General features: G+C 37.6%; 2 protein-coding genes across 5 annotated transcripts in view; both read right to left on the reverse strand.

Annotated features, from left to right (window-relative positions):
* The window catches only part of LOC110679012 (zwei Ig domain protein zig-8-like), a 957706-nt gene that overhangs the window by 692249 nt on the left and 238043 nt on the right, over positions 1-27414 (reverse strand). The gene's annotated exons all lie outside the window — the stretch shown is intronic.
* On the reverse strand, positions 6743-15433 carry LOC5563986 (cytochrome P450 4c21). The gene is made up of 5 exons (XM_021852875.1): positions 15047-15433; positions 14730-14985; positions 7786-7912; positions 7530-7709; positions 6743-7460 (listed from the first exon to the last, which is right to left on the reverse strand). The coding sequence occupies exons 1-5, from the start codon at positions 15378-15380 to the stop codon at positions 6843-6845; spliced, it is 1515 nt and encodes a 504-aa protein (XP_021708567.1). The 5' UTR covers positions 15381-15433; the 3' UTR covers positions 6743-6842.

Raw genomic sequence — 27414 nt, forward strand, 5'->3', positions numbered from 1 at the left:
CCCTACCGGTCAAGTTATCTTTTAAAAGAAACTTCAACTCCTAAAGGTAGATCACACTGAGTGCTGAAACTCTGCCGAAGACAGTACTGTGCTATCTCTTAACGTATACGAAATATTCAACTACACCCCCAAAGTGATTAAATCTCTTAAGCCCTGGGTCTCCTTTAACGCGGTTTCCAACAACGCACCTCAACCATGTGTCCAACAGGAGACCTGAGTGTATTGTGCTGGGTCCTTGAGGCGTGGACTGTACCCTGCAGCTTCTAAATCTACATTTTAAATGCTATTCATTCACCAATTTGAACCGCTTACATAAGTGTTATTACCTCCATAAAAATCTTCCAATCGAAGTATTGACCTTTGCACGAATTTTTAGATTCTAATTAAATTATTAATATGCAAGATACAATTTACACACTTACTAATATCAGCAGACGTATGCTGCGAAAACTATTTATTATGTTTCTTAATAATCCAAGTAGTCAAATAGATTGCATCAGAACTTCTATATTGTTATGTTATTTGAAAGCAACGAAAATAAGTGCAAAAATTATCAACCGTATTGCCAGCTACACTCCACTTACTGACCTTTTCTCCCGACAAATGGTCCTTGAAATCGAAAACGGCAACTGAAAACTAGCGCCCGTGCCCATCGGGAAGTTCTTCATTTGAGGAGATATTGTTTGCTGGATCCAAAATGATAGAATCTTCGGAATCAGATTCGTTTTCCGATGCCAGATTCCGGACGTAAACCATTAGCTATTCGGCATTTCTACTAGCGTAAAGTGACCAGATGTATCCCGGAAAAATCTGGGACGCTATGTCAGATCTCAATCCCAATGAAGCCCTCTATATTGGAGGTGTAATTTCCAGTCCTATTAAATAAGAGACATGAATTAAATACCAAGTTGATTGAAATAAAAAGTGTTTACGCTGTACTGCCAACTTAAAAAATGCTTTGTCCCGAATAATCCGGGACCTCTGATCACTTTATACTAGCGGAACAACTCTCAGCAACTTGATCTTCGTCGTTGTCTATCAAGAATTCCACAATCTAAGACAAGACGTGACAGGTCAAAGTACAAAAACGAAACCAATTGCCTGTCAAAAAAGACCACTTCTCATTGGTCGTTTTGGCAAAGGCCTACTTTCACATCGTTGAGTTGGATTGCAACAGGGCACTTTGCTGCTAGCCCGGCCGTGTTGCTAGTTCGTACATTAGGGTTTTCATCAAAAGTTTAAAATTTTTCCATGGAATCTTTTTGTTTCAAATCTATTTATATTCGATGTTAAGTTTATGTTGAGTGCTTCTTCAATGCTAAAATAAATAACAAATACTCAATTGAGTGCAATATAATGAAAATTGTTTAAATTTTCTTGAAAAACATCTCTGGTTTTGATTATTGACGTAATATTTAAAAAGTGTAGCACCCTCTATTGCACTAAATGAATGAAGCATGCAAGAAACAACCAAGATGTGTGCTTTGATTTAATATTTTTTTCACAAGATTTGCTTAAAAAAGATACTGGTAGCACTGGCTTTCGTATCGTCAAGGTTATCGACTGAAAAACAACCGGGCAGTCTTAGTTGAGCTGTCACGTCCTGTCCTAGTCCACAATAAGTAACGAACTGAAAAACTCGTCATCTAGAGGTACAAATTCTGCTCAGGGCATTGGACTATTCTTCCGGCGCGTTTGAATTTAGTTCACCGGTGGATTTGTCAATTATGTTACGCAATTTTTTCGCTCAGAACCAAACAAAGACCAAAAAAGTTAGTATCTAGGCAGGCGGTCAAACTGTAATGTAAGTTTATGTGTGAGGTGTGCAAATGTTCACTGTACAAACATTTTCTGCACAGTTGTCTAATAAAGGGCAAAATGCTCAATATATGTAGATAACAGCTTTTTTATATAATCGGAAATAGTCATCATAAAAATGTATTTTGAAATTTACGCTTTTTAAATAGGCAATATTAATGACCATGCTGAGGGTCGTGGGTTCGAACCCCGCTGGTCGAAGATCTTTTCGTGAAGAAACTTTTCTCGATTCCTAGGGCATAAAGTATCATCGTACCTGCCACACGATAAACACATGCAAAAATGGTCAATCGGCAAAGACAGCTCTTAGTTAATAACTGTGGAAGTGCCTATAAGAACACTAATCTGAGAATCAGGCTTTGTCCCAGTTGGGACGTAATGCCAGAAAGAAGAAGAAGAAGCAGAAGAAGTATTTTGGAAAATTAAAGTTTTTTAATTTTACAATCAAACCTTCATGCCAAACACTGTCGAATGCTTTTTCTATGTCTAGAAGAACAAGACCAGTAAAATAGCCTTCAGATTTGCTGGAACGGATCAAATTTGTTACACGTAAAAGTTGATGAGTGGTCGAATGTCCATGGTGGAATCCGAACTGTTCATTGGCAAAAAATGAATTTTCGTTGATGTGGGCCATCATTCTGTTCAAAATGACCTTTTCAAAAAGTTCAATGATGGAGGAAAGCAAACTGATTGGACGATAGCTAGAAGCTTCTGCAGGATTTTTGTCTGGTTTTAAAATTGGAACAACCTTAGCATTTTTCCATTTGTCAGGAAAATATGCTAACTGAAAACATTTGTTGAATATATCAACTAAATATGATATGCTACTTTCAGGAAGTTTCTTGATGAGGATGTAAGAAATTACAAAATCGCCAGGAGCTTTCATATTTTTGATTTTTTTAATAATAGTTCTCACTTTTTCCAAATCAGTCTCACATGCATTTTCGAAAACGTTCTTCTTCTTTCTGGCGTTACGTCCCAACTGGGACAGAGCCTGCTTCTCAGCTTAGTGTTATTATGAGCACTTCCACAGTTATTAACTGAGAGCTTACTGTGCCAATGACCATTTTTTTATGCGTATATCGTGCGGCAGGTACGAAGATACTCTATGCCCTGGGATTCGAGAAAATTTCCTTTACGAAAAGATCCTCGACCAGCGGGATTCGAACCCACGACCCTCTGCATGGTCATGCTGAATAGCTGCGCGTTTACCGCTACGGCTATCTGGGCCCCTTGATTGAGAATATTTTCGAAGTAACTTGATTTTCAAATGGACTAGTAAGTTCTAAATTAAAATTGTGCGCACTTTCAAACTGCATAGCAAGTTTTTGAGCTTTTTCGCAATTAGTTAGTAATATTTTGTTTTCCTCTTTCAATGCCGGTATTGGCTTCTGAGGGTTTTTTTTTTCAAAATTTCCAAAAGGGCTTAGAGCCAGAGTCTAATTAAGAAATCTTATTTTCAAAATTTTTGTTTCTTAATTGTGCTAAATGTTTCTTGATTTCTTTCTGCAAATCCTGCCATATAATTTTCATAGCAGGATCGCGAGTGCGTTGAAATTGCCGTCTCCTAACGTTTTTAAGGCGGATCAAGAGTATAAGATCATCGTCTATAATCACGGATTCAAATTTTACTTCACATTTTGGAATTGCAATGCTCCTGGCTTCGAAAATGGAATTTGTTATAGTTTCAAGAGCATTGTCAATATCAAGTTTTGTTTGTAGAGGAATATTAACATTAAGATAAGAGTCAATAACTGTTTCATATATATTCCAGTCGGCTCGAAAATAATTGAAAGTGGAGCTGATAGGATTGAGAATCGCTTCATGGGATATTTGAAATGTAACAGGGACATGATCAGAATCAAAATCAGCATGAGTAATCAGTTGGCTACAAAGATGACTAGAGTCGGTTAAGACCAAATCAATCGTAGATGGATTTCTAGAAGAGGAAAAACATGTGGGGCTATCAGGGTATTGAATTGAGAAATATCCTGAAGAGCACTCATCAAATAAAATTCTGCCGTTGGAATTACTTTGAGAATTATTCCATGACCGATGTTTGGCATTAAAGTCACCAATGACAAAAAATTTTGACTTATTGCGAGTCAATTTACGCAAGTCAGTTTGGAGCAAATTAACTTGCTGTCCAGAGCATTGAAAAGGCAAATAGGCAGCTATGAAAGTATATTTACCAAACTGTGTTTCAACAGAAACACCTAAAGTTTCAAAAACTTTAGTTTCAAATGATGAAAACAGTTGATGTTTTATACGCCTATGAATGATGATTGCAACTCCCCCACATGCCCCATCAAGTCGATCGTTACGATAAACAAAATAGTTTGGATCTCTTTTGAGTTTAGATCCAGGTTTTAAATACTTTTCCGTAATAACTGCTATATGCACGTTATTAACTGTAAGAAAATTAAACAGCTCGTCCTCTTTACCATTCAGAGAACGATCATTCCAATTTAAAATATTTAAATAATTATTTGGATCCATTAGACGTAATCCAATAACAATTTGATTTGTAAATTTTACACCTACTTGGACTGCTTCAATCATAGTGGTGGCTTTGAACATTGCATCAATCATTAGATTCAATTGTTCAGTTAGAAAATTAAAATCAGAGGCAGACATATCACTTGAAGTGGGTACATTATCTGATGATTTCCCATTCGAATTTTCGGTAGACGAAGAGGCGGAGTAGGAGTTACCTGTGGCGGTAGGGTTTTTTTCCATTTGATTTGAAACAAGTAGAATGGGTACTCATAGTACGAATAGGCGAGGAGTTCAAATTACCTGCTACGATATCGGCAGAGGATTAACCGTGGGTAGATACATTCGAAATTGAAAGATTCGAACGGCTACCCGACGGATTAAAATAAGTTTGTGAATGAGCATGATTATGATCTTCCTGATGGGTATGATTCTTAATCAAGCGATCGTTAACTGAAAAAAGAGTATTATTCGATACTCTGCCAGGCAAATTCCGGAAACGACCGTTATCGTAACGGATATTATCTTTCATCTGCCTGGCACGAGCCTCAATGACACTTTTGCGTGAAGGACAATCCCAAAACCTTTGTGGTATCTTCCTTCACTGGACAGACGTCCTTGGCGTGAGAAGAACCTCCGCAAATCATGCATTTAGCATCCATGCGACAATTTTTTTACCATGATCCCACTTTTGGCACCGACGGCACTGAGTGGGGTTCTGGTAATTTCCTCCAGGTTTCTGGAAATGTTCCCATGTCACACGGACAACGAACAAAAGTTTTGCTTTTTCTAAAGCTTTAATATTATTTAGTTCTTTTTTGTTAAAGTGAACTAAATAATATTCTTGAGAAAGCCCTTTCCGAACAATGCCAGATTGGGTTCTCTTTTTCATAATGATTACTTGGACTGGGGAAAATCCAAGTAAATCATTTATTCCATTTTTGATCTCTTCAGGTGATTTATAGTCACTTGAGAGACCTTTCAAGACAACTTTGAACAAACGTTCAGTTCTGTCGTCATAAGTAAAAAAATTGTGCTTCTTCTCTTCAAGATGTTTGAGAAGAAGTTCTCGATCTTTAAGAGTTTCCGGCAAAACGCGACAATCTCCTGTCTTAGCGATTTGGAAGGAAACCTTGATTCCCCTAATGGGGTTCAAGATCTCCTGCCTAAATCCCCCAAATTCGGAACAACTGACCACGATAGGCGGCACGCTTTGCTTCCTCACTTGAATCAAAGAGCCTGGGCTAGAGGCTGCTTCGATTTGGTGTTCGGAAAATTTGTCTAGAGCATCGAACTGATTGCTCATTTCGATACAATTATTCATTTCACCCTTGGAAGAAAGTTCGCATTTCGGGGAAACGTCCTTTCTTCCATTCTTGCCACGTTGAGTGACAGTTTTAAATCCCACTTTTTTGGAAGGAAGTCGTGAATTCTGAGATTCACCTTTCCTTTTGTTTGTTGTTGATACCATGTTTAATTAATAAACGAAAGGAGACGTGACCTTCGAGAGGTTTTTTTTTCCAAGACGGTGTCCAAGAAGGATTACCACCGCTAGCTTTCGCCAACGGATCCAACGAAAAATCGAAGGCACGGGTCCAAACAAGGATCGTAAAGGGATCAATAGTAAAAAAATAGTATTGAAAAGTACCGGTAATAATTTTAGCACTTAAATTAAAAAGTACTGTTTTACTGCTTTAGGTAGTTTTTAAGAAAACTTCCAAGAGCAGAGAGAATTCGTGTACGCACAGCACGAAGGTACGATGCGCACTGCAAGTTTTTATGTTTGATATTTGGGTTCTTTTGACATTGATGCGCTTGTTGCAACCCAGTTGTATACAAGTTTGAAGCTCTCAAAATGTATACAATGTCTTAATTGCTGCAAAAGGTTTTTGTTTATCGTGAGAAAAACTATAGAGGACGCAATATATGAAACATCGAAAATGAATACAAGATATTATACACTAGAATTGTCCGTACAATTCAAATGGAAACTGATGACAACTATTTCCGTCAGTGAGTGTTTTTGATCAATAAACATATTATTTTCGCTACAAAATTAAATAAATCGCGATTTTGAAGTTTTGCAAATATGTTGATGAATTCATATCGACAATAATTCCATTGTTTGGAATGTGTACAAGCAAAACAAATGAATAATGATGATTTAGTTTTGGCCGGCGCACATAACACTATGCCACGTCTTGTTCGATGACTCAAAAGGGTTTTTTTGTGGTGTGTGGCTCGGATAGGCTAAGTCTTTTAGAATGGAAAATATCAGACTTTTAGAATGTTAATCAGACATGATAAACATTGATGAAGTCAAAAATTTTAAATTTTGAAATCGGTAATGGTCGGTTGCATGTGTTTGGTATGGAATGATCCACATTCATCTAAGGTGAAGGTCATATATAATAAGTGAATCAGAGCGTTATTTGTAAAGATGCTTTATTATTATATTTCCATTTTAAGCATATTATTAAATTCGATTTTGCATTTATTCGTGGCTTTTGTTGTATCAAGTTTGTCCATTATTTAGTGCAATTTACCGTCGAATCTTCCCCGTAGAGGTTTCGTCTTTCCATTTGCACCGTGTACGGAATCTTCAGCTTCAATGTCACTTGAAATTTGAACTTCAAATCCTTTCGAGTCAATTTAGTGCTCAATCGATAGCGCTGCAATAACCGGATTAGAAATACCTTCAGTGATAGCATGGCATACCGGTTTCCGATGCAGACTCGGGGTCCAGCGCTGAGGGGGATGAAGGCGTACGGATGTCGGCGTTCAACTTTCTCAGGCAGAAAATTGTCAGGGTTGAAATCAAGCACCTCCTCTCCCCAAACATCCTTCCGCCGGTGCAAAGCCCCGATATGGACGATGAAATTGGTCCCCGTGGGAATGTTAACCTTGTCCAATTCCAGCGAGCTGTTGCTTTGGCGCGCAATTAAGGGCACCACTGGGTAGAGCCGCATCGTTTCATTGATTGTCATATCCAGGTATGGAAGATCCTTAAGTGCTTCCGGCAAAATTTCCATGTCCAGCGATGGGAAAATCGTTTTGATTTCGCTAGCTACTCTTTCCTGTATGTCAGGATGCATTGCCAACATCATGCACACATTCGTCAACTGCAACGCTGTCGTTTCGTAACCCTGGGAAACAAGCAACGAAAAGTGGTTATGAAAAATTCTGCACAAATCACCGTCGAATCGATATCTCACAGCGACCAGCATGGTGTAAGCATGATTGATAATTTCATCGTCGGTGAAGCTTCGTCCTTTGTGCTGAATGGTTAGCAATCGCTCGAGAAATGCTTTCGACTTTGATGGGTTCTTCAAGTCGGCTTCAGAGGGAGCACTGCTCTGCTCGTTGAGGATATTCATGCGCATTTTCATGATGCCCTGAAAAACAGACATCGGGTGTAATTGATCTTTCTAGGTCACTGCAGTTTGCCATTGAGTGGCGTGTTGTCCTTACATCATTCACCGTTTCGTAGCATATCTTTCGGGAGCGCCATTCGTCTCGGTAGACTGAACTCATTTTGTAGAGGGTTTTCAGAGCGTATACTCCGTTCAGGATTCGTTTGCCTACTGCATCTAAAATTCTTGAAGAATGAGATGTTTTAATTTGATTGAGATTTTAAACGAAGTTCATTTAAGAAATCCCAAATTTGTATTTTACTCTTATTTTCATTAGTTGTACAAAAGAACCTTGGAAAAGCTGTAGAAGATTTTTTTTTCTTTCCAGGATATATAACATAAGTGACTTATTTCAGCATACATTGTTTGCTTATCTATAAGTGTTCGTGAGATATCTAGTGTTAATAATTATTTTTATGCAGCCTTACGTTTTATCTTAAAGATTTTCTTTGTTTCATCATATAAAGAGTAACTGTTATGTTCAGTATTGAACAATACCTTTGCAACATTTTCGGTACTTCAAAAAAAAATCTGTTTTCGATATTCTATACAACTTTAGATGATTAGCTCTAAGTTTAAGGTTTAGGTCGATTTGATTGATTTTTACACGATTTTACAAACAAACACGCTTAAATGAAGTAACAAAAATTGAGCACGTTCCTTCGATTTTGTGTTTTTTTGTGTCAACTCAATAATTCTATAAGCCGATGGTTCCTTGAATATCGAGTTATGGAGAGCCGACTGTATCATGTTTTCGGTAGTTTTGTTAAATAACCAAGTCAAAACATTTTTAATAAATTGTATACATAGTATGAAAAGAACTAAATAAGCATCAAAGGCATGTTATAACATCTGGAATCGGATGAGTATTTGTGAAGTTATAGTCAAACAGAGATGATATATTTTAGTGAAAAGAGAAAACATTTATCTAAGGCTAGTTTTAGTTTTAGACACATTTTCTATTCTACAAACTTTTTGTGAATTTTATTTCGAAATGAATGATGCTTCAAAATTGGTTGGAAAATAACAAAGATATGAATACTTCATCAAAGGCCAGCACCTCTTAATCTTATGGGTTCAAATTCAAAAAGTTTTCTTTTGGGTTAAAAAGTTTTCCCTTTTTATGTGATTTGAATTCAGAAGAGCACACGAATTTTTGGTTTTGATGCACTTCGAAAAATAAGCTGCACTTTAAAACACGGCCTTTAATCGATCTTAGGATTTTTCAGCACTATACAGTAAAGTGGCTCTATTTCACCAACTGAGCAATGGAAGGTTCATGATGAAAAAAGAGAAGAGTGAGTGCAGAATATTCAGCAACAGTAGGTATCACAAATGGCTATACAATACAAAAACCTTACTTTTTCTTTTAAATATTGCTCTTCAATTTGGCAAGAATATTGAGAATAACAAATCATCCAATCATTATTAAATGTCAATCTACTGTCATAATTTTGTCGGTATTTTCAGCGCGTTTCTGTTGTTTCTAGTAGATTTCTTGCATTCAAACTGTAGAGTAAAATGGGGCAAAGGTTGGATTGAGGCAAGACTTTTTTATTCAAATCTCAATTCAAAATAATTATTGAGTTCTGTTTGATCCTTCGACCTTGACGCTTGCTCCTGGGCAGTGCGTCAAGAAAGCCCGAACAGTTTTTTTTTTATTCTTTTTGGGTCGCGCGCTTATTTTTTTTTCCTGGGTGCTTTTTATAGCCGAGCAAACGAGTGAAGCCGAAAGTGGATTGTGGCTGCTCAGTCAAGGATAACGGATCAATTGGTGAGCTCGTTTCATGCTACTATTTCTAATCTATAATATATGTATGACTGCACATTCAATCGTTACAATGGTGGGATGTAAATATGATTTTTCACAAACTATGGATGGTTCGTCACTGTGAGTGTCGACACAAACTCTGATTCATGATTTATTTATGTTCAACATTTTTTTTTCAGAACACCTCTTATATACCTTTATTTTTGTAATTAAAAAAACTTTGAATGGTTCGACACTACAAGTGTAGACTTGCGAAAGGTTCACTTTATTCAACAAACTTTGGATGGTTCGCCACTGTAAGTGTCGACATAAGAATAAGAGTGTTCTATGATGTCCCAACCAATCGAGTTTTTTGTTTCTTTTCAAATGAGTAAAATATAATAACACATGCTTTCGTCCTGACAGCTGTAGGAATGTTACATTTAGGTATTTGTTCAACAAACTTTGAATGGTTCGTCACCTCAAGTGTCGGCATAATTTTCCTCTACATAGCAATTGTTCATATCAAATGAAAATATTATATTTACGTATAAGCATGTATATATCTCACAAATCATTGTTAATCATGGTCTAATCGCTTATCAAAGTGAATCCTATGACCCAACGATCCTCCCCATTAACAAACATCCCTCCCAGTAACCTTTGTGGAGATGCAGAGGCAAACACGGTCTCCAAATAGCAAAGGTTACACACTAGCATTCCTTCCCTCAATCCCACCTGACTGCAAGGACGTGGCCGGCGCCGTTATTGACCTTGTATAAATAGAGGCACTGAATTATGCACACTGAAGAAGATTATGGCCAATCACAGCCGAACTTCTAGTTGATTCTTTGTGCATTTTCACTGACTTCGGTCAATCACGGAATAGCAACCATTGATATGTGTAGTCAGTCTAAGCTAAGCTAAGCTAAAGCAAATCTCAATTCAAAATAATTATTGTGAATGTCATGGTGGTTTGAATGCTGTTTAAGCCAAAGACTTTTACTTCAAATATTATGGAAGTCAATTGATATTTGGAAAAGTTACTTCAGTTATTAGTTGGGTCAGGCTTCTGAAAATTTAACGATCATTCACACACTAGCCATAATTTCAGCCCATTTATCCGCCTGCATTCATACCACTCGCATGCAGTGTTGCCACATTTATATCTGTACCGTAGGCTAAAAAATCTTTTTCATCTGTACCAGAGATTCTGAAAATCTGTACCCAAAATCTGTACCACACACAAGATTAATTGTTGAACGAAACTTTAATCTTAATTTATTTGGAAATCTAATACAGTTTTTATTGAAATAAATTCACTCTTTATATGTTAAATTCTATGGAAATAGTATTGTTCAATAATAGTTTCGTGGAAATTAGTTTCAAATTCCAAGCATTTTTTGGATTTTGTGTTACAAAAATCGCCAATTCCAAAAATCTGTACCAATCTGTACTTTTCGGTGAAAATCTGTAATCTGTACCGTACAGAATCTGTACCAAAAACTATTCGAAAATCTGTACCTTTCCAGATAAATCTGTACTTGTGGCAACACTGCTCGCATGACATTTATCGTTCGTGGAAGATAATGAACCATGAACGAAAACAAGACAGACGCACACCACCCACTGCTTGGCCCCGATCACTGTGTGTCAACCCTTGTAACATTCGCTGACTCACACTCATTCTGATCCATAAACAGAGGCGAATATTTTTTTATTTTCTGTGATTTGTTTGCAAACAAAGGGGTATTCAATGGTCCAATAGATTATAGTTAGGTTGTTAAAGGCTGCATAATCAGAAAATATGAAAGTTATTACCAATTTTATGCAAAACTTAAATCACCCGAACAACTCGATACTGTTGCAGTCTGTGAGAGTTGCTGCTCTTGAACGTTCTCGTGACACGTACCAAACGAGAGAGTGAATGTTTACATTCATAGGGCTCTCCAAATGTGATGTGCCACGAACTGTTATGGTTCGCGAACTGTAACACTCTCCGAATATGGTTCGATCGGCTTATTCTGATCGAAATCCAAACACTGATTTGGGTAAAAGTTACTTTACCTTTGTTAGGACATTCGAGTCGGATAGCATGTTAAAAATGAAAAAAATGACTATTTCATCCAACTTGCATGCAAGTTTGTCAACTTGTATGGAAATTTATTTGCTTAATTTGCCAGAGAATTCAAACTCCATGTATATAACAATACTTATCAACAAAGTTCATAATACTTTCGAGCTCAAAAGTTATTTTTTGGTGCTTTGGAAAAGTATTTTATTTTGTCATACATATATGGGAAACGAAGAATTTTGTATGGATCGATTCAATCTAAATTCTTAATCTAAAAGATTAAGTCCTACTTTGCAGACTTGGTAGATTAGACCACAACGAAGTTGGATAAATCATACTTTAAATTATATGTAAACGTCAATTAAATCCGTGTTTTATACAACTTTGGCAACCTTTAGCTAAAAATTGTGACGTGCTGGAATATTCCTGAGGACGGCATCATACTCAACGACCCAACCCAGTCAACACTATCGTACATAATAGGATATAATAGTACCAATGTGGAGGCGATAGACGTACATATTGCATACAGCCTAATGGCGCATGTACGTATATCGCCTCCACATTTGTACTCTTAAGCGCTATCGTATACGAGTTTGTGTTTACTGGGAAATCTACTGAAGACACATAATTTGATCCTTTAGATACGCAATTTTGTTACGCTGTGTTATCTTTAAATTACAAAATTTGCCTGATTGTTCGGCAAAATTCACTAAAATTACACGTTTTCACATAGTTTCACAAAAAACTGATATATTTGGGTATATTACAATCAACCCTGTTTTGGGCAATGTTTTGATGGAAATTTAATAAGTATTTTTCTGCAAAAATATGTATACGGCTGATGTAAATTAAGTCTGTCATAAAAACGTTGATACTATTAGATTCAACCAGCAAACCTTTGCTCCACGCTAAACTCCCACTGCCACAATACATCGAATCGACAATTAAGCCAGAAAAAATGTTTTCTCTGTTGTCGTCGATTTTAGGAGTTCGATGACTGAAGAGAAGTTTTTCGTAAATGAGTTTTGCATCTTTTAAGAAAAAAGTTGAATATGGTGGCCCTTATTTAAGTTAAAATTTTGACTCAAACATTTTTGTTTGATGAAATTTGTAGCTGCACTCTTCTGCAAACTTTTATAAAATGCTATTTTAACAACTTTGTCGAAGACACTTTTGATCTAACTCTTCATTTGAGCTAAGTAAATTGATTTTGAAAGTTTTAACTAAAAAATCAGTTATTTTGCTCTAACTTTTTTATTTTCAGTTTTACGTGAATGTGGTCTTCAGAAGAGTTACAGAAGAAATAAAGATACACATATTTGCTGAACATCGCAAGTTTGTAATTCTTGTAATTTTTAAGTTATGAGCAAATTTAAGTGAAAAGCTATGAAATTTTCAGATGACCATAACTCATGGAGTTGGTTCGATAAAAGTTTTCTTCTAGTGGAATTCGAAGTTGCCTACTGAACTTTTGCTGCAAAAACTGTGAGAACGTAATTTTGTAAATTGAGAAAATTCATTTCAAAATACACGTAAAAAACTCTAAATTCGCTTGTAACTCGCAAGATTTAATTTTCCTTAGACATGGAGTGTCTAAAATCGACGACAACAGAGTAAACATTTTTTTTTCGGCTAAATTGTCGATTCGGTCCATTGTGCACTGGTGGGGCAGAAATATGTTGAATACAATCCATTTTAAAACTATTATAACTAAAATAGGTGAATATTTTGATACAAATTTGTGCAGCAAAACTGTAGCCAATGTGGTGAAAGTTCACTTTGTGGTTTTCATTTCTTTTCGACTGTTATAGTTTTTCTGGAAATATTGATTATTACACTGTGCCTCACCTTACTCTATATCTCAAAACTTTTTTATTATTGTGATTTAAACATCTAGCGCAAACATGTGTCCCACAAGTTTAATTGCGAACGTTTGCCCCAAAGTCGAGATAGCAACAAAAGTGCACCTAATGTTTAACTTCGAATTAAATGTACCCTACAGTCACCCCACAGTTATGGATAGCACTCAGATATGGATCAATGTTGACTTAAACGGAGAATATCTCATCAAATAGAGTTGCGATTACGCAGAACACATTTTACCTACGTGAACCATAAATCTGTACAGCATTGCAATCAATCATAACATCTTCTAGCATATTTTATTCGTCTGTATGAAATAAAATGTTATCCGCATTCATAGAATCGTTGATTCATAACTGTGGGGCACTGAAACCCGTACCACTACCACAGTTATGAATCAGCGATAAAACGAGTCGGAAAGAAACGCCGAAAGGTATACTTTCACTAACACACCATTCGTTTACACAGATAAATTGCTTTTATAGTGTTCTGATCCATAATATGAGTCGATTTGATCCATAATAAGCACCCTCCTGTTCCACTGATCCACATCTGTGGGATGGACAACTTTTGAAATTTCTATCGAAATCGACACTTTTTCGTAAATAATTGCGATTTTTTATGTGTATTCTGGAAAACAACCATATTCGGCATTGCCAGGCGGGTAATTTTGTTTTGTACAAGGTCATCATGATTTGTAATCATTTTTTTTCTAAAAAATGACCCTTAGCTGATCCATAACTGTGGGGTGACTGTACAATCAATCATAATGCAACGCTAAGAATGTTACTAGATTTTTTCAAATTATTCTCAACTTTCACCATAAAAAATACTTATTTACCATTTTTTTAATAATAGATCAACACGACTCAAAACATAATATCATTTATAACTTCGTAGTACGTTACTGAAATTGCAGCGTTTATATCTGGGAATAGCTTGCCTAAAAAGGTGTCAAATCTATATTGTTTCACCAGAGTATATTGCTTATGTGCTGAAAAAGACCCACGGCGAACTTTAGCCCTGACATACTCCAAGCAATAAAGCCTAAATTAAAGGATAGCTGGTAATGCAATATTGACGTCATTAATCCCATAATTGTCAAAATACTGTTTCTAGCTTTGTAAATCTCAAGAACTTGAAATGACCACTGTAAAATTTAAAAAAATCACTATTTTTCACAAAAAAGTTCATATGCCAATAAACCGTTTTAAGACAGAAAATATCGTCCCATGCCACTCCGCATTTTACTTCTGAAAACCACCGAATGCATTAAAACGAATAACTCATTCGGCTTACCACCAGTGCTTACATGTCCAAATTAGTGATCAACGAATGAATTATCTCCTCTGACACGCTCAAAGTGTCCACCATTGTCCCGTGAACCATCTTGGCGCTGCAGCTACTGGTGTACTCAAGCAAGTCGAAATCTCTTCCATCGCAGACCACTTCCAGACGCTTCATCACGTCGCTCGTTGCTCGCTCAAAAATGGGAATGAAGCTGTGTAAAATTTTCGTATTGAAAAGTGGACTCAACGTTTTGCGATGCTCCCGCCACCTCTGGCCGTCTGTTGAACGGGATTATTAGTAATATTCATCTTTCCATAATTTATTCTAAACTGCACTCACATCTTTCCGAGACAAGCCCCTGGCCTAGTTCCATAAAATCGTATGCAAACGGTTTATCGATACATTCGTTGAGAACTTTTTGCACCAGCTCTGGATGCTGTACATTGATAAGAGGAACTGGCCCAAGCCATATTTTCGACATTCGATGCTCCTTGTCAAATACCTTCATGTAAGCGTTTCCACCCTTCAAAAACAAGGGTATATTTCCCAACACAGGATAGTCAGGATTCGTACCGGGAATCATCCTTAAATTTCTATATTTCCATTTGTGAGCAATGTAGGTTATCAATAGTAACCCCACTACGATCCACGAAAGCACTTGGGTGATCTCCATTGTAGCACACTCCGAACGACACTGATCGACTTTGAACCCTCAGAAAAATAACGCACCTTCAATACGAGAAATGGCGATCAAGAATCAGAAAAAAATCACACATCGCTTTGACGCACAGTTAGGTTTTGTTTTTCGCGAAAAAAAAAACTGGTTTCGAAAATATATACCAAAATTCTGAATTCGCGTGCGAACGCTGAATGTGCTAATTTAACGTTCTGCGACCAACCTGTTTGGTGAAGAAAATTTGCATATTTTGAGGGAACTTTCCATCTATTTATTCCTTCACTAGGGTTTTTTTACATATCAGAACTGTAAAATTAGATCATATAAACCTAGTTTTATAGTTTCGGTTTTCAAGTTCATTGAAGAATGAGTCAGCTGATATTGCTCGTCTAGCATGCATATGATAATGAGCTAAGCGTCACGGTGCACGGTTAATGTAAATCCTTCCGGTGTCGTTCGTTGACTTTCAGTATGTGGAAATGAGATGAACTTTGGTGGCAACATTGTGATTTTTTTGTGACTACTTTAGATCACAGGAACCTTTTCGGAATCCTCCAGCCACTTTTAGAAACTAGATATGTGAGCCAGTATACTAACAACATATTAGGCGGCATCCATTTATTACGTAACGCTAAAATTGGAAATTGTTGACCCCCTCCCCCCCCCTCCGTAACGCTTTTTGTATGAAAAATTTCGAATTTTTGTATGAGCCGAACGCTTGAGCCTACTCCCCCCCTCCCCCTAGAGCGTTACGTAATTAGTGGATGCCGCCTTATTTGAATCCGTTTAGTATTCGCTGAGCGGTGAGGGTTTTAGTATTTTTGCTTTCACTCAGGCCTATACGGGTTAATATGTAGTTAACAATACTTTCATAAAAGCTTAATTTAGTTTAACCAAAATTAGGATCATAGGGCTGGCTAACACAGAGCTCCTAGATATAAGAATTGTATGTTATGTTTGAAATGATAGTTACTTATTATTAGAAAAAATAACCTTCCTTTAAACTGCGAGCTGCAAATTCATCATGACTGCCATAACAATTGATAAAAAAAAATTGGAGGAAAAGTTTGTTTTTCTGTTTAATAATTTTTATTTACGCCCTTAGTTCAGATTTTGAGTTTGGTAACATTTTATAGAGATTCGAACAGCTAAGGTAGGCTCGATAGTTCAGCGAAATCGTTTTTTTTTTTTTCAATATTTCCCGCCGTCAAACAGCTTCCAAATGGATCTAAATGGATTTCAATTTTTTTCAATGAAATTAGTGTTGCAGTGTTGAACTTCTACTGGCTGCTACTGGCTACATTATTGCATTAAATTATCAAGCAAACTCGTCGTAATTTGTTAACTTTTTTGTTTGGAATGTTATATTACACCGTCTTCAATTACACTAGGGAGCCAACTCCACACGAAAAGTAAAATTAAACATGTGTGCAATAATTGGGCTCATAGTGTGCAATAATAGGATGCGGGTGTTTTCGAAATGTACAATAATTGGGTTCTACCAAGTGCTCATGAATGTGGAAAAAAGTAAGTCAAATCAATTAAAAGCACAAAAATCGATGGGAAATCAGATTGCCGAACAAAATTGGCTGGTTTTGAGCAAAATTCAGTTTAAGTTAAATGGATTCTGGCATATTTGACAGCCAAACTACTGACGGTGCTTCCTTAATCGTGCAATAATTGACAAATTACCCTAGTATCATTTCAAACATTATATTACTTGCTTATTTGTAGGTGCTCTGTGTTGGGCCACACTATCATCCTAATTTGAAAGCAAAATCGTTTGTTTACCTCTTTCAAGTATATCGACAGGTGTAATGTAGAGCTCCTACCAAAAATCTACCCTTGAACTATCAAGCCTGCTCAGCTGTTCTAATTTCATAAAAAAAACACCTATCTCAGTAATCTGAATAACGTACAGAGGTGGACCGATATCCGTATAGGCTCAAAATTCGTGCACCTCATATAAATAGTAGGTGTTTTGAATGAAATGAACGGATTTATATTCATTTCTTAGGTTACGGATTTCGATAAACCAAAAATGATAATTAGTTCTGATTATGAATGAACGCCACTTTCGCCATTTTTTTCGATGCTATTCCTTTTCAAATATTTACTACTGTCTGGCCATTTAAAAATCATAAACTCGCATTCGTTTGATGTTTTTGAATATAAAACACCGTCATCTGTATAATCATCGCTTTGCAGATTTTATGAAGATAATAAAACTTATGAGTGCTGACCTAATTGGCGATTTACATGCCATTTAGCATATATAATCAAAACGGGATCACATAGATCCAACACAACAGCTACTGTTTGGTCAGAGAGATAGAAAAAGTGTCGTGTATAAGGCAGAAGTACCAATTATGACAATTGTGGGAACAAGAAGAGGTTCCATTAGAATTATTGTTGCATTACTTAAAACTGTTTATGTTTTAATGATTACTAGACCTTGTTAAAAATATTTATTCAATACTCTTCAAAAACTGACCATTAAGAAATCTTGCCTTACACACATGTCTCCTTCTTAGAAGTTCACTAAAGGACACCCGTTACGAAATTAATATTTTCATCTGGTACTTATGTTGCCTGAACAAATGCACAAATTTATCTGATAAGCAATAAAATTTATCGTTTTATGTTGGAAATCGTGTTATATTCACTATGGTGACAACAAAATGTATGAGGACCCAATTATGGCGATACTTTTTAAAAAGGCACGACATCCTTTTCGAAAATTTCTTTCTTTCCATGAACCTATTGCGATAAATTGATTTAATATCTATTTAACACAACATTTTTGGTAAATTTCAAAGACATGCTCTGGATGCAATTTAAGCTCATTGGTACAATTTTGTGGCGAATGTTAGGAACACCCTTGCCATAGTTGGTACAAAAACAACACTCTTTAAAACCAATTTTTAGAAGCTTTAAATCAATTTTGTACTGAAACTTTTCAATTCAACTGTTTGGAAAAACTTCAAACTAGTAATTAACATCATCAAGTCATGCTTACGGTTCTAAAATACACTTGTAATCTAATTTGTATCCATACTGTTGACATATTGCATCCATAATAGGTACACTTACTTAAAAGAAGGGTAGCTATTTCTGGTTGAGTTTAAACATTATAAATAGTTTTCGGAAAGTCAAAACAGCATTACATACGTAAAACGAGGTGAATTCGATAGTTTTATGTAAGAAAATCTGTATATTTTCCCATTTTGTCTCAAAGATTTGATATTTACCCCTTATCTGTTTTGTAGGGCTGTAATTTTCTTGTTAGATAATCTATCTGTGGTCAGCCATGCTGAAGGTGTCTGGGTTAGAATCCCGGTCGGTCCAGGATCTTTTCGTAAAGGAAATTTCCTTGATTCCCCTGGGCATAGAGTATAATCGTACCTGCCACACGATATACGAATGCGAAAATGGCAACTTTGGCAAAGAAAGCTCTCAGTTAATAACTGTGGAAGTGCTCATAAGAACAGCTGAGAAGCAGGCTCTGTCCCAGTGACGACGTCAATTCCAAGAAAAAGAAGAAATGCTTATCTTTGCTAGATACGCGTATTTCGACTACTACTTGCAGTCTTCTTCAGTGTCAGTTACTCTAATCCACTGGATGGATACGAGTAACTGACACTGAAGAAGACTGAGAGTGGTAGTCGAAATACGCGTATCTGTCAAAGATAAGCATTTAGGGGCGGAATTAAAAGGTACAAGGTACTCCATCTACTTTAAAAATAATGTTTTCTGATGAAGCTCCATCATGTTGTGGAATTCCCAAGTTACTAATGTGCAACATAGTAGCCCTACTCCTGTTGCAAATCTTTAAGTGAAACCGTTTATGAGATATAAACGTTCAAAGCTTCCGAATTCCACTATTTTTTACATGTTATCACAATAACCCCTTTCCGCCATGAATCACCCCTCTTTTAAATTTTCTTTAATTTCTACGTAAAACAGAATTAGTTTTTCTTTCCAAAACAGCAAAAATCTAAAATCGATTGAAATTTCGTGAAGTTATTATGATTTGATTATTTATTTATTTTATTTATCTGGTTTCACATCAATTATATTGATAAAACCTCGCCAACAATATTTCGCCAATTCACTCGGTTCATGTCCGCTTCTCTCCATCCTCGACTGCGACCCACGCTGGTGCACCTGGTCAATCCACCTAGCTCGTTGCACCCACGCCTTCTTGTTCCGACCGGATTCGTAGCGAACAACATCTTTACAGGGTTGTTGTCCAGCATCATTGCAACATGCCCTGCCCACCGTATCCTTCCAGCTTGCGCTGAAGAGTTTGGCGAGCTCGTGGTTTATCCTTCGCCGCCACACGCCGTTCGCCTGCACGCCGCCGAAGATCGTCCTTAGCACTCGGCGTTCAAAAACCCCAAGAGCTTGCAAGTCCTCTTCGAGCATAGTCCACGTCTCATGCCCATAGAGAGCTACCGGTCTTATGAGCGTTTTGAACATCGTGCATTTGGTGCGGAGGTGAATCTCTCTTGAACGCAGCTTCTTTTGGAGCTCATAGTAGGCACGACTTCCACTGATGAAGCCTTCGTATTTCCTGACCAACGTTGTTGTCAACCATCAACAAGGATCCGATGTAGAAGAACTCGTCGACCACATCGAAGGTATCCCCGTCTATCGTAACACTGCTTCCTAGGCGGGCCCCGTTGTGCTTAGTTCCGTCAACCAGCATGTACCGTAGTCCGGGGTAACATTGATCAGTTTTAAGGATATTTCTTAAATATTTCATTTGAAAATGCAAATGTTGCAAGTAATATATTTTTAAAACAAGTACTGCCACCAATAGCTCGTGACCATATACTGTATTTTGTTTCTTGAAAGATTTAAGCATGTTAAAAAATATGTTTTAGGCGATTTTTTCATTTAGTTGATATGGGGTAACATTGATCACTATTGTAAACTACGCTCGGTAATGTTGAAAATGTCGTTACTTACTTAAATCACGGCTTCTGAAGCCGAATATGGTGGCCAAACTCTTACAAGTCATTTACTTTTTGAGTTATTTTAAAATTAAAAACACCTCGAACCGCGGAATACGCCTAAAGGTAGGCAATTTCCTAAGGAAATTTTAAATTCCTAACAGTAATTCGTTAATGTTGCCTAATTGAACATTCTTTTGAAAGTTTGGACAACGGAATCGTTTTTGGCGATGCCATTTTTAGCAAGAATAACAATTCCCTTGTTCAGATCGTTTGCACAACTTATGTGAGGCATGAATCTTCGGTAGTGTCATCCATAACCATTGAAATCGTTGTTTCAAAAAGTTGTTAAATTTACGCATGAAGTAAATGCAATTTTCGAAAGAATCTTAATTTTCATTAGCTCATGAATATAAGAAGAAGAAGCGCAATTCATGCTTTGGAAACAATTCATCAATAAATGATGACACGAACTTTTTATGAGATGAGTCATTCCGATCAATGTTACCCCGCTGATCAATGATACCCCGGATTACGGTACTTTGTTTTCGACGCATTCACCATTAGCCCGACTCTTGTTGCGTTACGTTTAAGGCGGGTGAACAGGTCTGCCACCGCTTCAAATATTCTGCCGACATCATCCATATCATCCGCGAAGCAAACAAATTGGATGGATCTCGTGAAAATCGTACTTCGGCTATTGAACCTGGATCTCCGCATGACACCTTCTAGCGAGATGTTGAACAGCAGGCACGAAAGTCCATCACCCTGTTGAAGTCCCCGGTGGGATTCGAACGAACTGGAATGTTTGCTCGAAATCTTCACGCTATTTTGCACACCGTCCATCTTTGCTCTTAATAGTCTTGTGAGCTTCTCGGGAAAGTTGTACTCGTCCATGATTCTCCATAGCTCTTCGCGGTCGATGCTATCATAAGCCGCTTTAAAATCGATGAACACGTAATGCGTTGGGACTTGGTATTCATGGCATTTCTTGAGGATTTGCCGTACAGTGAAGATTTGGTCCGTTGTCGAGCGGCCGTTGATGAAACCAGCTTGATAACTTCCCACAAACTCATTTGTTATTGGTAATAGACGACGGAAGATAATTTGGAATAGCACTTTGTAGGCGGCATTCAGGATAGTGATCGCACGATAGTTTTCACATTCCAGTTTGTCGTCCATCTTGTCGATGGGGCATATGACCCCTTGCTTCCACTCCTCCGGCAGCTGTTCCGTTTCTCAAATTCTGACAATCAGCCGGTGCAGACGAGCAGCCAAGCTTCAATACCATTTTTACCAGCGGCCTTGTTATTCTGGAGCTGGTTGATGGCATCATTAACTTCCCTCAATGTGGGGGCAGGTTGGTTTCCTTCATCCGCCGTGCTGACGTAGTCACTTCCTCCGCTGTCGTGACCCTCTGCGCCAATGTTCTCCGTGCCATTCAGGTGTTCATCGTAGTGCTGCTTCCACCTTTCAATCCCCTCACGTCCGTCCGTCAAGATGCTTCCGTCCTTATACCTACACATTTCGGCTCGCGGCACGAAGCCTTTTCGGGATGCGTTAAGCTTCTTTCGCGTTTCTTTGGAACGATGCAGCTGTTCCATTTCTTCACATTCCACTTCTTCCAGGCGGCGCTTTTTTTCGGAATAGGCGGGTTTGCTGCTTTTATTTTCTTTTATATTGCCCCACGTTTTGTCGCGTTCCTTGCTGCAGCATTGCAGCCCGCGCTGCATCATTCTCCTCCAAAACCTGCCTGCATGTCTTCCTATTCACGTACCCGACGATGCTCTCGGCTGCGTTGTTGATGGCTGCTCTTATGTTGCTCCAGCAGTCCTCAAAAGGGGCTTCGTCAAGTTCGCCCTTCTGCGGCAACGCCATCTCGAGATGCTGCGCGTATGCGGCGGCGACGTTCGGTTGGGCCAGTCGCGCTAGGTTATACCAAGGCGGGCGTCGATACCGTACATTGTTGATGACGGATAGTTTTGGGCGCAGTTGCACCATCACTAGATAGTGATCAGAGTCAATGTTAGCGCCACGATAGGTTCTGACGTCGGTTATATCGGATAAGTGTCGTCCATCGATCAAAACGTGGTCGATTAGTGATTCCGTCTGCTCTGGTGATCTCCAGGTGAATCGATGCAGAAGGCTGTGCTGGAAGTAGGTACTGCAAATAGCCATGTTATTGGAGGCGGCAAAATCTATCAGTCGTAGGCCGTTTCCGTTCGTCAGCTGGTGGGCGCTGAACTTTCCAATCGTTGGTGTGAACTACTCCTCCTGGCCAACCTGAGCGTTAAAATCTCCTATGATGATCTTGACGTCGCGGCTTGGGCAGCGGTCGTACTCGCGTTCGAGCTGCGCGTAAAATGCGCGCTTGTCATCATCAGTGCTTCCGGAGTGAGGGCTATGCTGAAGTTGAAGAACCGGCCTTTGAGCCTCAACTTGCACATTCTTTCGTTGATCGGCCAGATCACGCGTCTTTGTATTTCACGCATCACTATAAAAGCTGTTCCCAGCTCACGTGTGTTGCCGCAGCTCTGGTAGATGGTATGATTATCTCTAAACGTTCGCACCGTCGAACCTGTCCAGCACACCTCCTGCAGCGCTACGATGTCGAAACCTCGGATCTTCAGTACATCGGAGAGTATGCGTGTATTTCCGATGAAGTTGAGAGATTTGCAGTTCCACGTACCGAGTTTCCAATCGCTAGTCCATTTTCGTCGCTGTGGTCTAAGCCGATTGTTCTGGTCCGTATTCTCTCGTTGACGTTCCTGTGCTGATTAATTTTTACGGTTGGCTTGCAGGGTCTGACACCAACCCCCTAGATTTCCGGAGGACTATTCCCCCTTAATGTTCGGAAGGGCCATAGTGCGCAGTTTAGCTTAGGGTCCTTCTCTGGCGCTCGGACGATGATCAGCCGCCCCTAACATGAGGAACAGACGCTGTTGTGAGCCACTCCTAACATGGAGTACAGACGCTTCAAGACGCAAAAGCAAACCTCCCCTTCCCTGTCGGCATACGACCAAAGTTCCCACCGGGGGTTGGTTAGCCGATCTTCCCTAAGGTTACTCGTACCCCGGTCAGTACCGCGAAGAGGTAGGGATAGGCGTTGCTGGGCAGAAGACTAAGGAGCGCATAGAGGGTACTATTTTATTCCTTCAGGTATTCGAGGTACCAATGATACGCCATGGCCGACCATTTACAGTGCCTTTAAAGAAGACATGAACAATATAGAAAATCTTAAAAAAAAACTCGTCTAAAATCATCTTTGTTCATAACTTTTTACTAATATTTTTTTCGTGTTTTCTACAAAGTTGTTAGATATCTTCAAACGCGTGTTTTTGCTAAACATTGCACCTTTCTATCTCTTGAATTGAAGGAATTTTCAGTCGATTTCATTTTATTGAGGCTTATTTGTTTGATAGCAAAAACCCATGCAAAGTCGACTATAGACAAAAGTTTTAATCAACTGCCCAAAGAAGAGATATGGTACTTTCATGTTTTTTAAGAGTTGTCTGCACCATTTTACGCCAAAGCCAGTTATAGGGGTCTAAACCACTCCTTGAAAAAGGAGTAATTCATGAATAATTTTGTTACTTCAAATGATAGAGTGATGATATGTTCAGGAAAAACACGGGTTTTTCCATGACTAACAACATTGTATAAAACTCGAAAAATATCAGCCCTGTCGTCGTAAAATTTGAGCTTCTTAGTCGTCCCTTTTTGAGGGGGGCGTTACTATAGCCCAGAGGGCGCTTCTGTTTCCAGGCGTTATGATGTTTTCTCATAAGAAATATCACACATATTTTAGTATATAGGGATCAACTATCACGGAGGTTATATTTGCTATGGGTTTTCGACGTTTGGTCTGTACGGATCATAAACGGAAATCCAAAAACCCTTAGCAACATTTAATATATAAAAATTACAAATATCACAAATACTTCAATATACATTCCTAACAAACGAAAACCAATATGCTTTTGCACGTATTAAGTTTGTATTCCGTTTCTATTAAAATATGGAACGAAGAGATCACGTACATAGGCTTAAAATTATTCAGTTGATAAATTTGCTAATGTTAAAAGTGAAAATTATTTACTCCTTGTACCAATTCAATCTACCATAATAATGCCTGTGACTATTTATTAGAGTCTAACAACTAAGACTATTACGATGTGCACTTTAAAAATAAATCTCAATCCATGAAGTAAACTCAGTCTTTTAGAACTTATCACTCAATGTAAAACGAATCATCGAGTGCAAATCCAAAAACCTCATTGAAACGTTTATTTGGAAACGTTTTTGTGTCTGCCTCAAATTTAAATGTTTTTCTTATGCTCGGCATTTTGCTTGTAAAACAATATATTGTTATTGCATTTCGCTTTTTAAACAAAATTGTGAAAAATTTAAGCAAATTGATGCAACAGTCAAAAGCATAATTTTGACAATACAACTGAATTATATGATATTTTTTATTACTTGACTTTTTTGTATTTCATTTTGTTTGATAAATTGACTAAGAACAAAATGTCCTTGTACGAAATATGATGTTTGCACTTAATCAGAAATTCCTTCATTCGGTTAATATTATTGGACAGTTTATGCAGCTGCTCAAACTCAGTTTTTTATAAGCTTTTTAATGCTGATCTCAGAATTCAAAACGAAGCGCTAACGGTGAAACATGTTTTTCTGATAAAATTCAAAATGGAGTCGAATTCGAAATGGTCGCCAAAATTATTTAAAATTAGACTACATCTCTCCTTCATGCGATACGTGAAAAGATAAGTGAAAAAATACATAGATCTTTTTTTTAACTGAGCTTTTTGCAAACTGTCAAGCGTAGGGTTCAGCATTTTTTAAGTCATTTTTTATTTATGAGGGTTTAAACTTGATTAGCCAGTTCATACGCCTCCCAATTTTAATTAACCAAAACGCTTCTCCTCTAGTTTTATGAAATTGAAGCGAAATATGACACAAACTGTAGTTCTAATTATGTATGCCAATGGTAATCACATTTCAGCGATAATTACTCAACCATAACTCGAAACATTTTTAACGAAGAATTATGCGTATTCTCAGTCCTGGCAGACTAAGAAAATTTGATTAGGAAGCAAAGAAAAGTTTTAAAGTTAAGCATAAATAAATTAATACTTAAGATTCAATGTTTCAAATGATTGATTATGTTTGAACGTAAAGTCATCTCTCCCTTACTCGATATTTCGTATCTTGATATCGAGTTAGCGAACCATAGTAAAAGTTGGTTTTCATGGCTACCTGGATGGTCCCTTAGATCGCAGTTGCACTGATTTCGTGTTCTGTAGCTCGATACCTCTCTTACTCGATGATCCCTTCAATATCGAGTTATGGAGAGATGACTGTAATGTACATATAGAAAAATATTATATTTTTTTCTTTAAAAAAATAAATCAAATAATTAAATTAACAAAGACTTATTTTGAGTTTTCTAAAAGCAGGGCATCTAGAACGTTCGATTTTTTTTAACTTTAAGAAGAGGTGTTCAATTTTCAGCCAAATCTTCATTCTAGCATTACGTCCCCACTGGGACAGAGCCTGCTTCTCAGCTAAGTGTTCTTATGAGCACTTCCACAGTTATTAACTGAGAGCTTACTGTGCCAATGACCATTTTTTGCATGCGTATATCGTGTGGCAGGTACGAAGATACTATATGCCTTGGGATGTCGAGAAAATTTCCAACCCGAAAAGATCCTCGACCGGTGGGATTCGAACCCATGACCCTCAGCTTGGTCTTGCTGAATAGCTGCGCGTTTACCGCTACGGCTGGCTTAAATTAAAATAAAAAATCGCTCGTGAAGTGATATCAAAATGAAAAAAAAAGTCAACAATTGCTCTGGATTTCAATATATTTCGCTATGGTTTTATCTTTTGTAGTTTTACGTTGGATATATTAGTGAATCTTGGGATTGTCAAGTATCAATAACAGAATTTCATCAAATTTAATAACACGAAAATGCTGCTCTTTTTGCATACTTGATTATGAAAGTTCACTTGAAAATTATTGGTCCAAAATAAACAAGGGTATGAACTGACTGTCTTAAGAACATATAAGTTGAAGATTTTTTCAGCTTTAAACATTAACATATTTCATCAAACTTCGAGAGTGGTCTTGGGCCTCTTAATAATCACGTGCTGTTATCGAAGGATCTCTTAAGATAATTTAACCAACAATTTCTCTAATAAAACCGAATACTTGGGATAAAGCGCATAGAGCCCATTTAATTAAGGGATTGTGCTACTTTGCCCTAAATATTGATTCCCCAAATGTCGTTTCCTCGAATGCAGTCCCTTGCATGTCTGTTCTACGAATATCCCGTTTCACAACTTCCTACATTTCAGAGTAGTGAACGGACCAGTCATCTGGTAGCACTCTGTCGATGAAAACTATTCTTGCACCTTCATGAACTGCATCACTTCTCGAAGTGACAGGTCATTCGGAAAAATGGGATTCGGAAAGGTTTCGGGAACTGTAATTCGAGGAAATGTAGCAACATCGTTTGACAAATAGTATGGACCTATAATATGAGACAAAATATAGATATTATAAACAACATATAAAACGGAAAGAACTCACCAATATAATAAATAAATTGCTCAGCATATACACAATCAACATTGATCTTGATTGCATCGCTCGTTCTTGCAAGAGCAGACGACGCAACTAAAGTATCAAATACTACTCTCCACTTGATATACGTTAGTCAAGGTCGTAGAGCAAATAAAATTTAATTGTTTTTTACAGGGCGTTAAGATGCAGCTGATATACGTGAAACAAAGTATTATCACTTCAGGGCGTTGATACAGAATGAAAAATTTGATTGATTTTTACATGGCGTTACGATTCAGTTCATTAATGTAGACTTAAGTTAAATTACTGCAGGATGTTGATAGAGCTTGGAATTTTCATTTAATGACCTACAGAGCATTGAGATCTACCTGATCTACATAGAATAAGGTCAAATTATTCCAGGGCGGTAATACAGTATATTCCAAATTCAATTGATGTTCTAAAGGGCGTTAAGATGCACTTGAACTAC

Source organism: Aedes aegypti, chromosome 3 (assembly GCF_002204515.2).
Source record: "Aedes aegypti strain LVP_AGWG chromosome 3, AaegL5.0 Primary Assembly, whole genome shotgun sequence".
Lineage (NCBI taxonomy): Eukaryota > Metazoa > Arthropoda > Insecta > Diptera > Culicidae > Aedes > Aedes aegypti.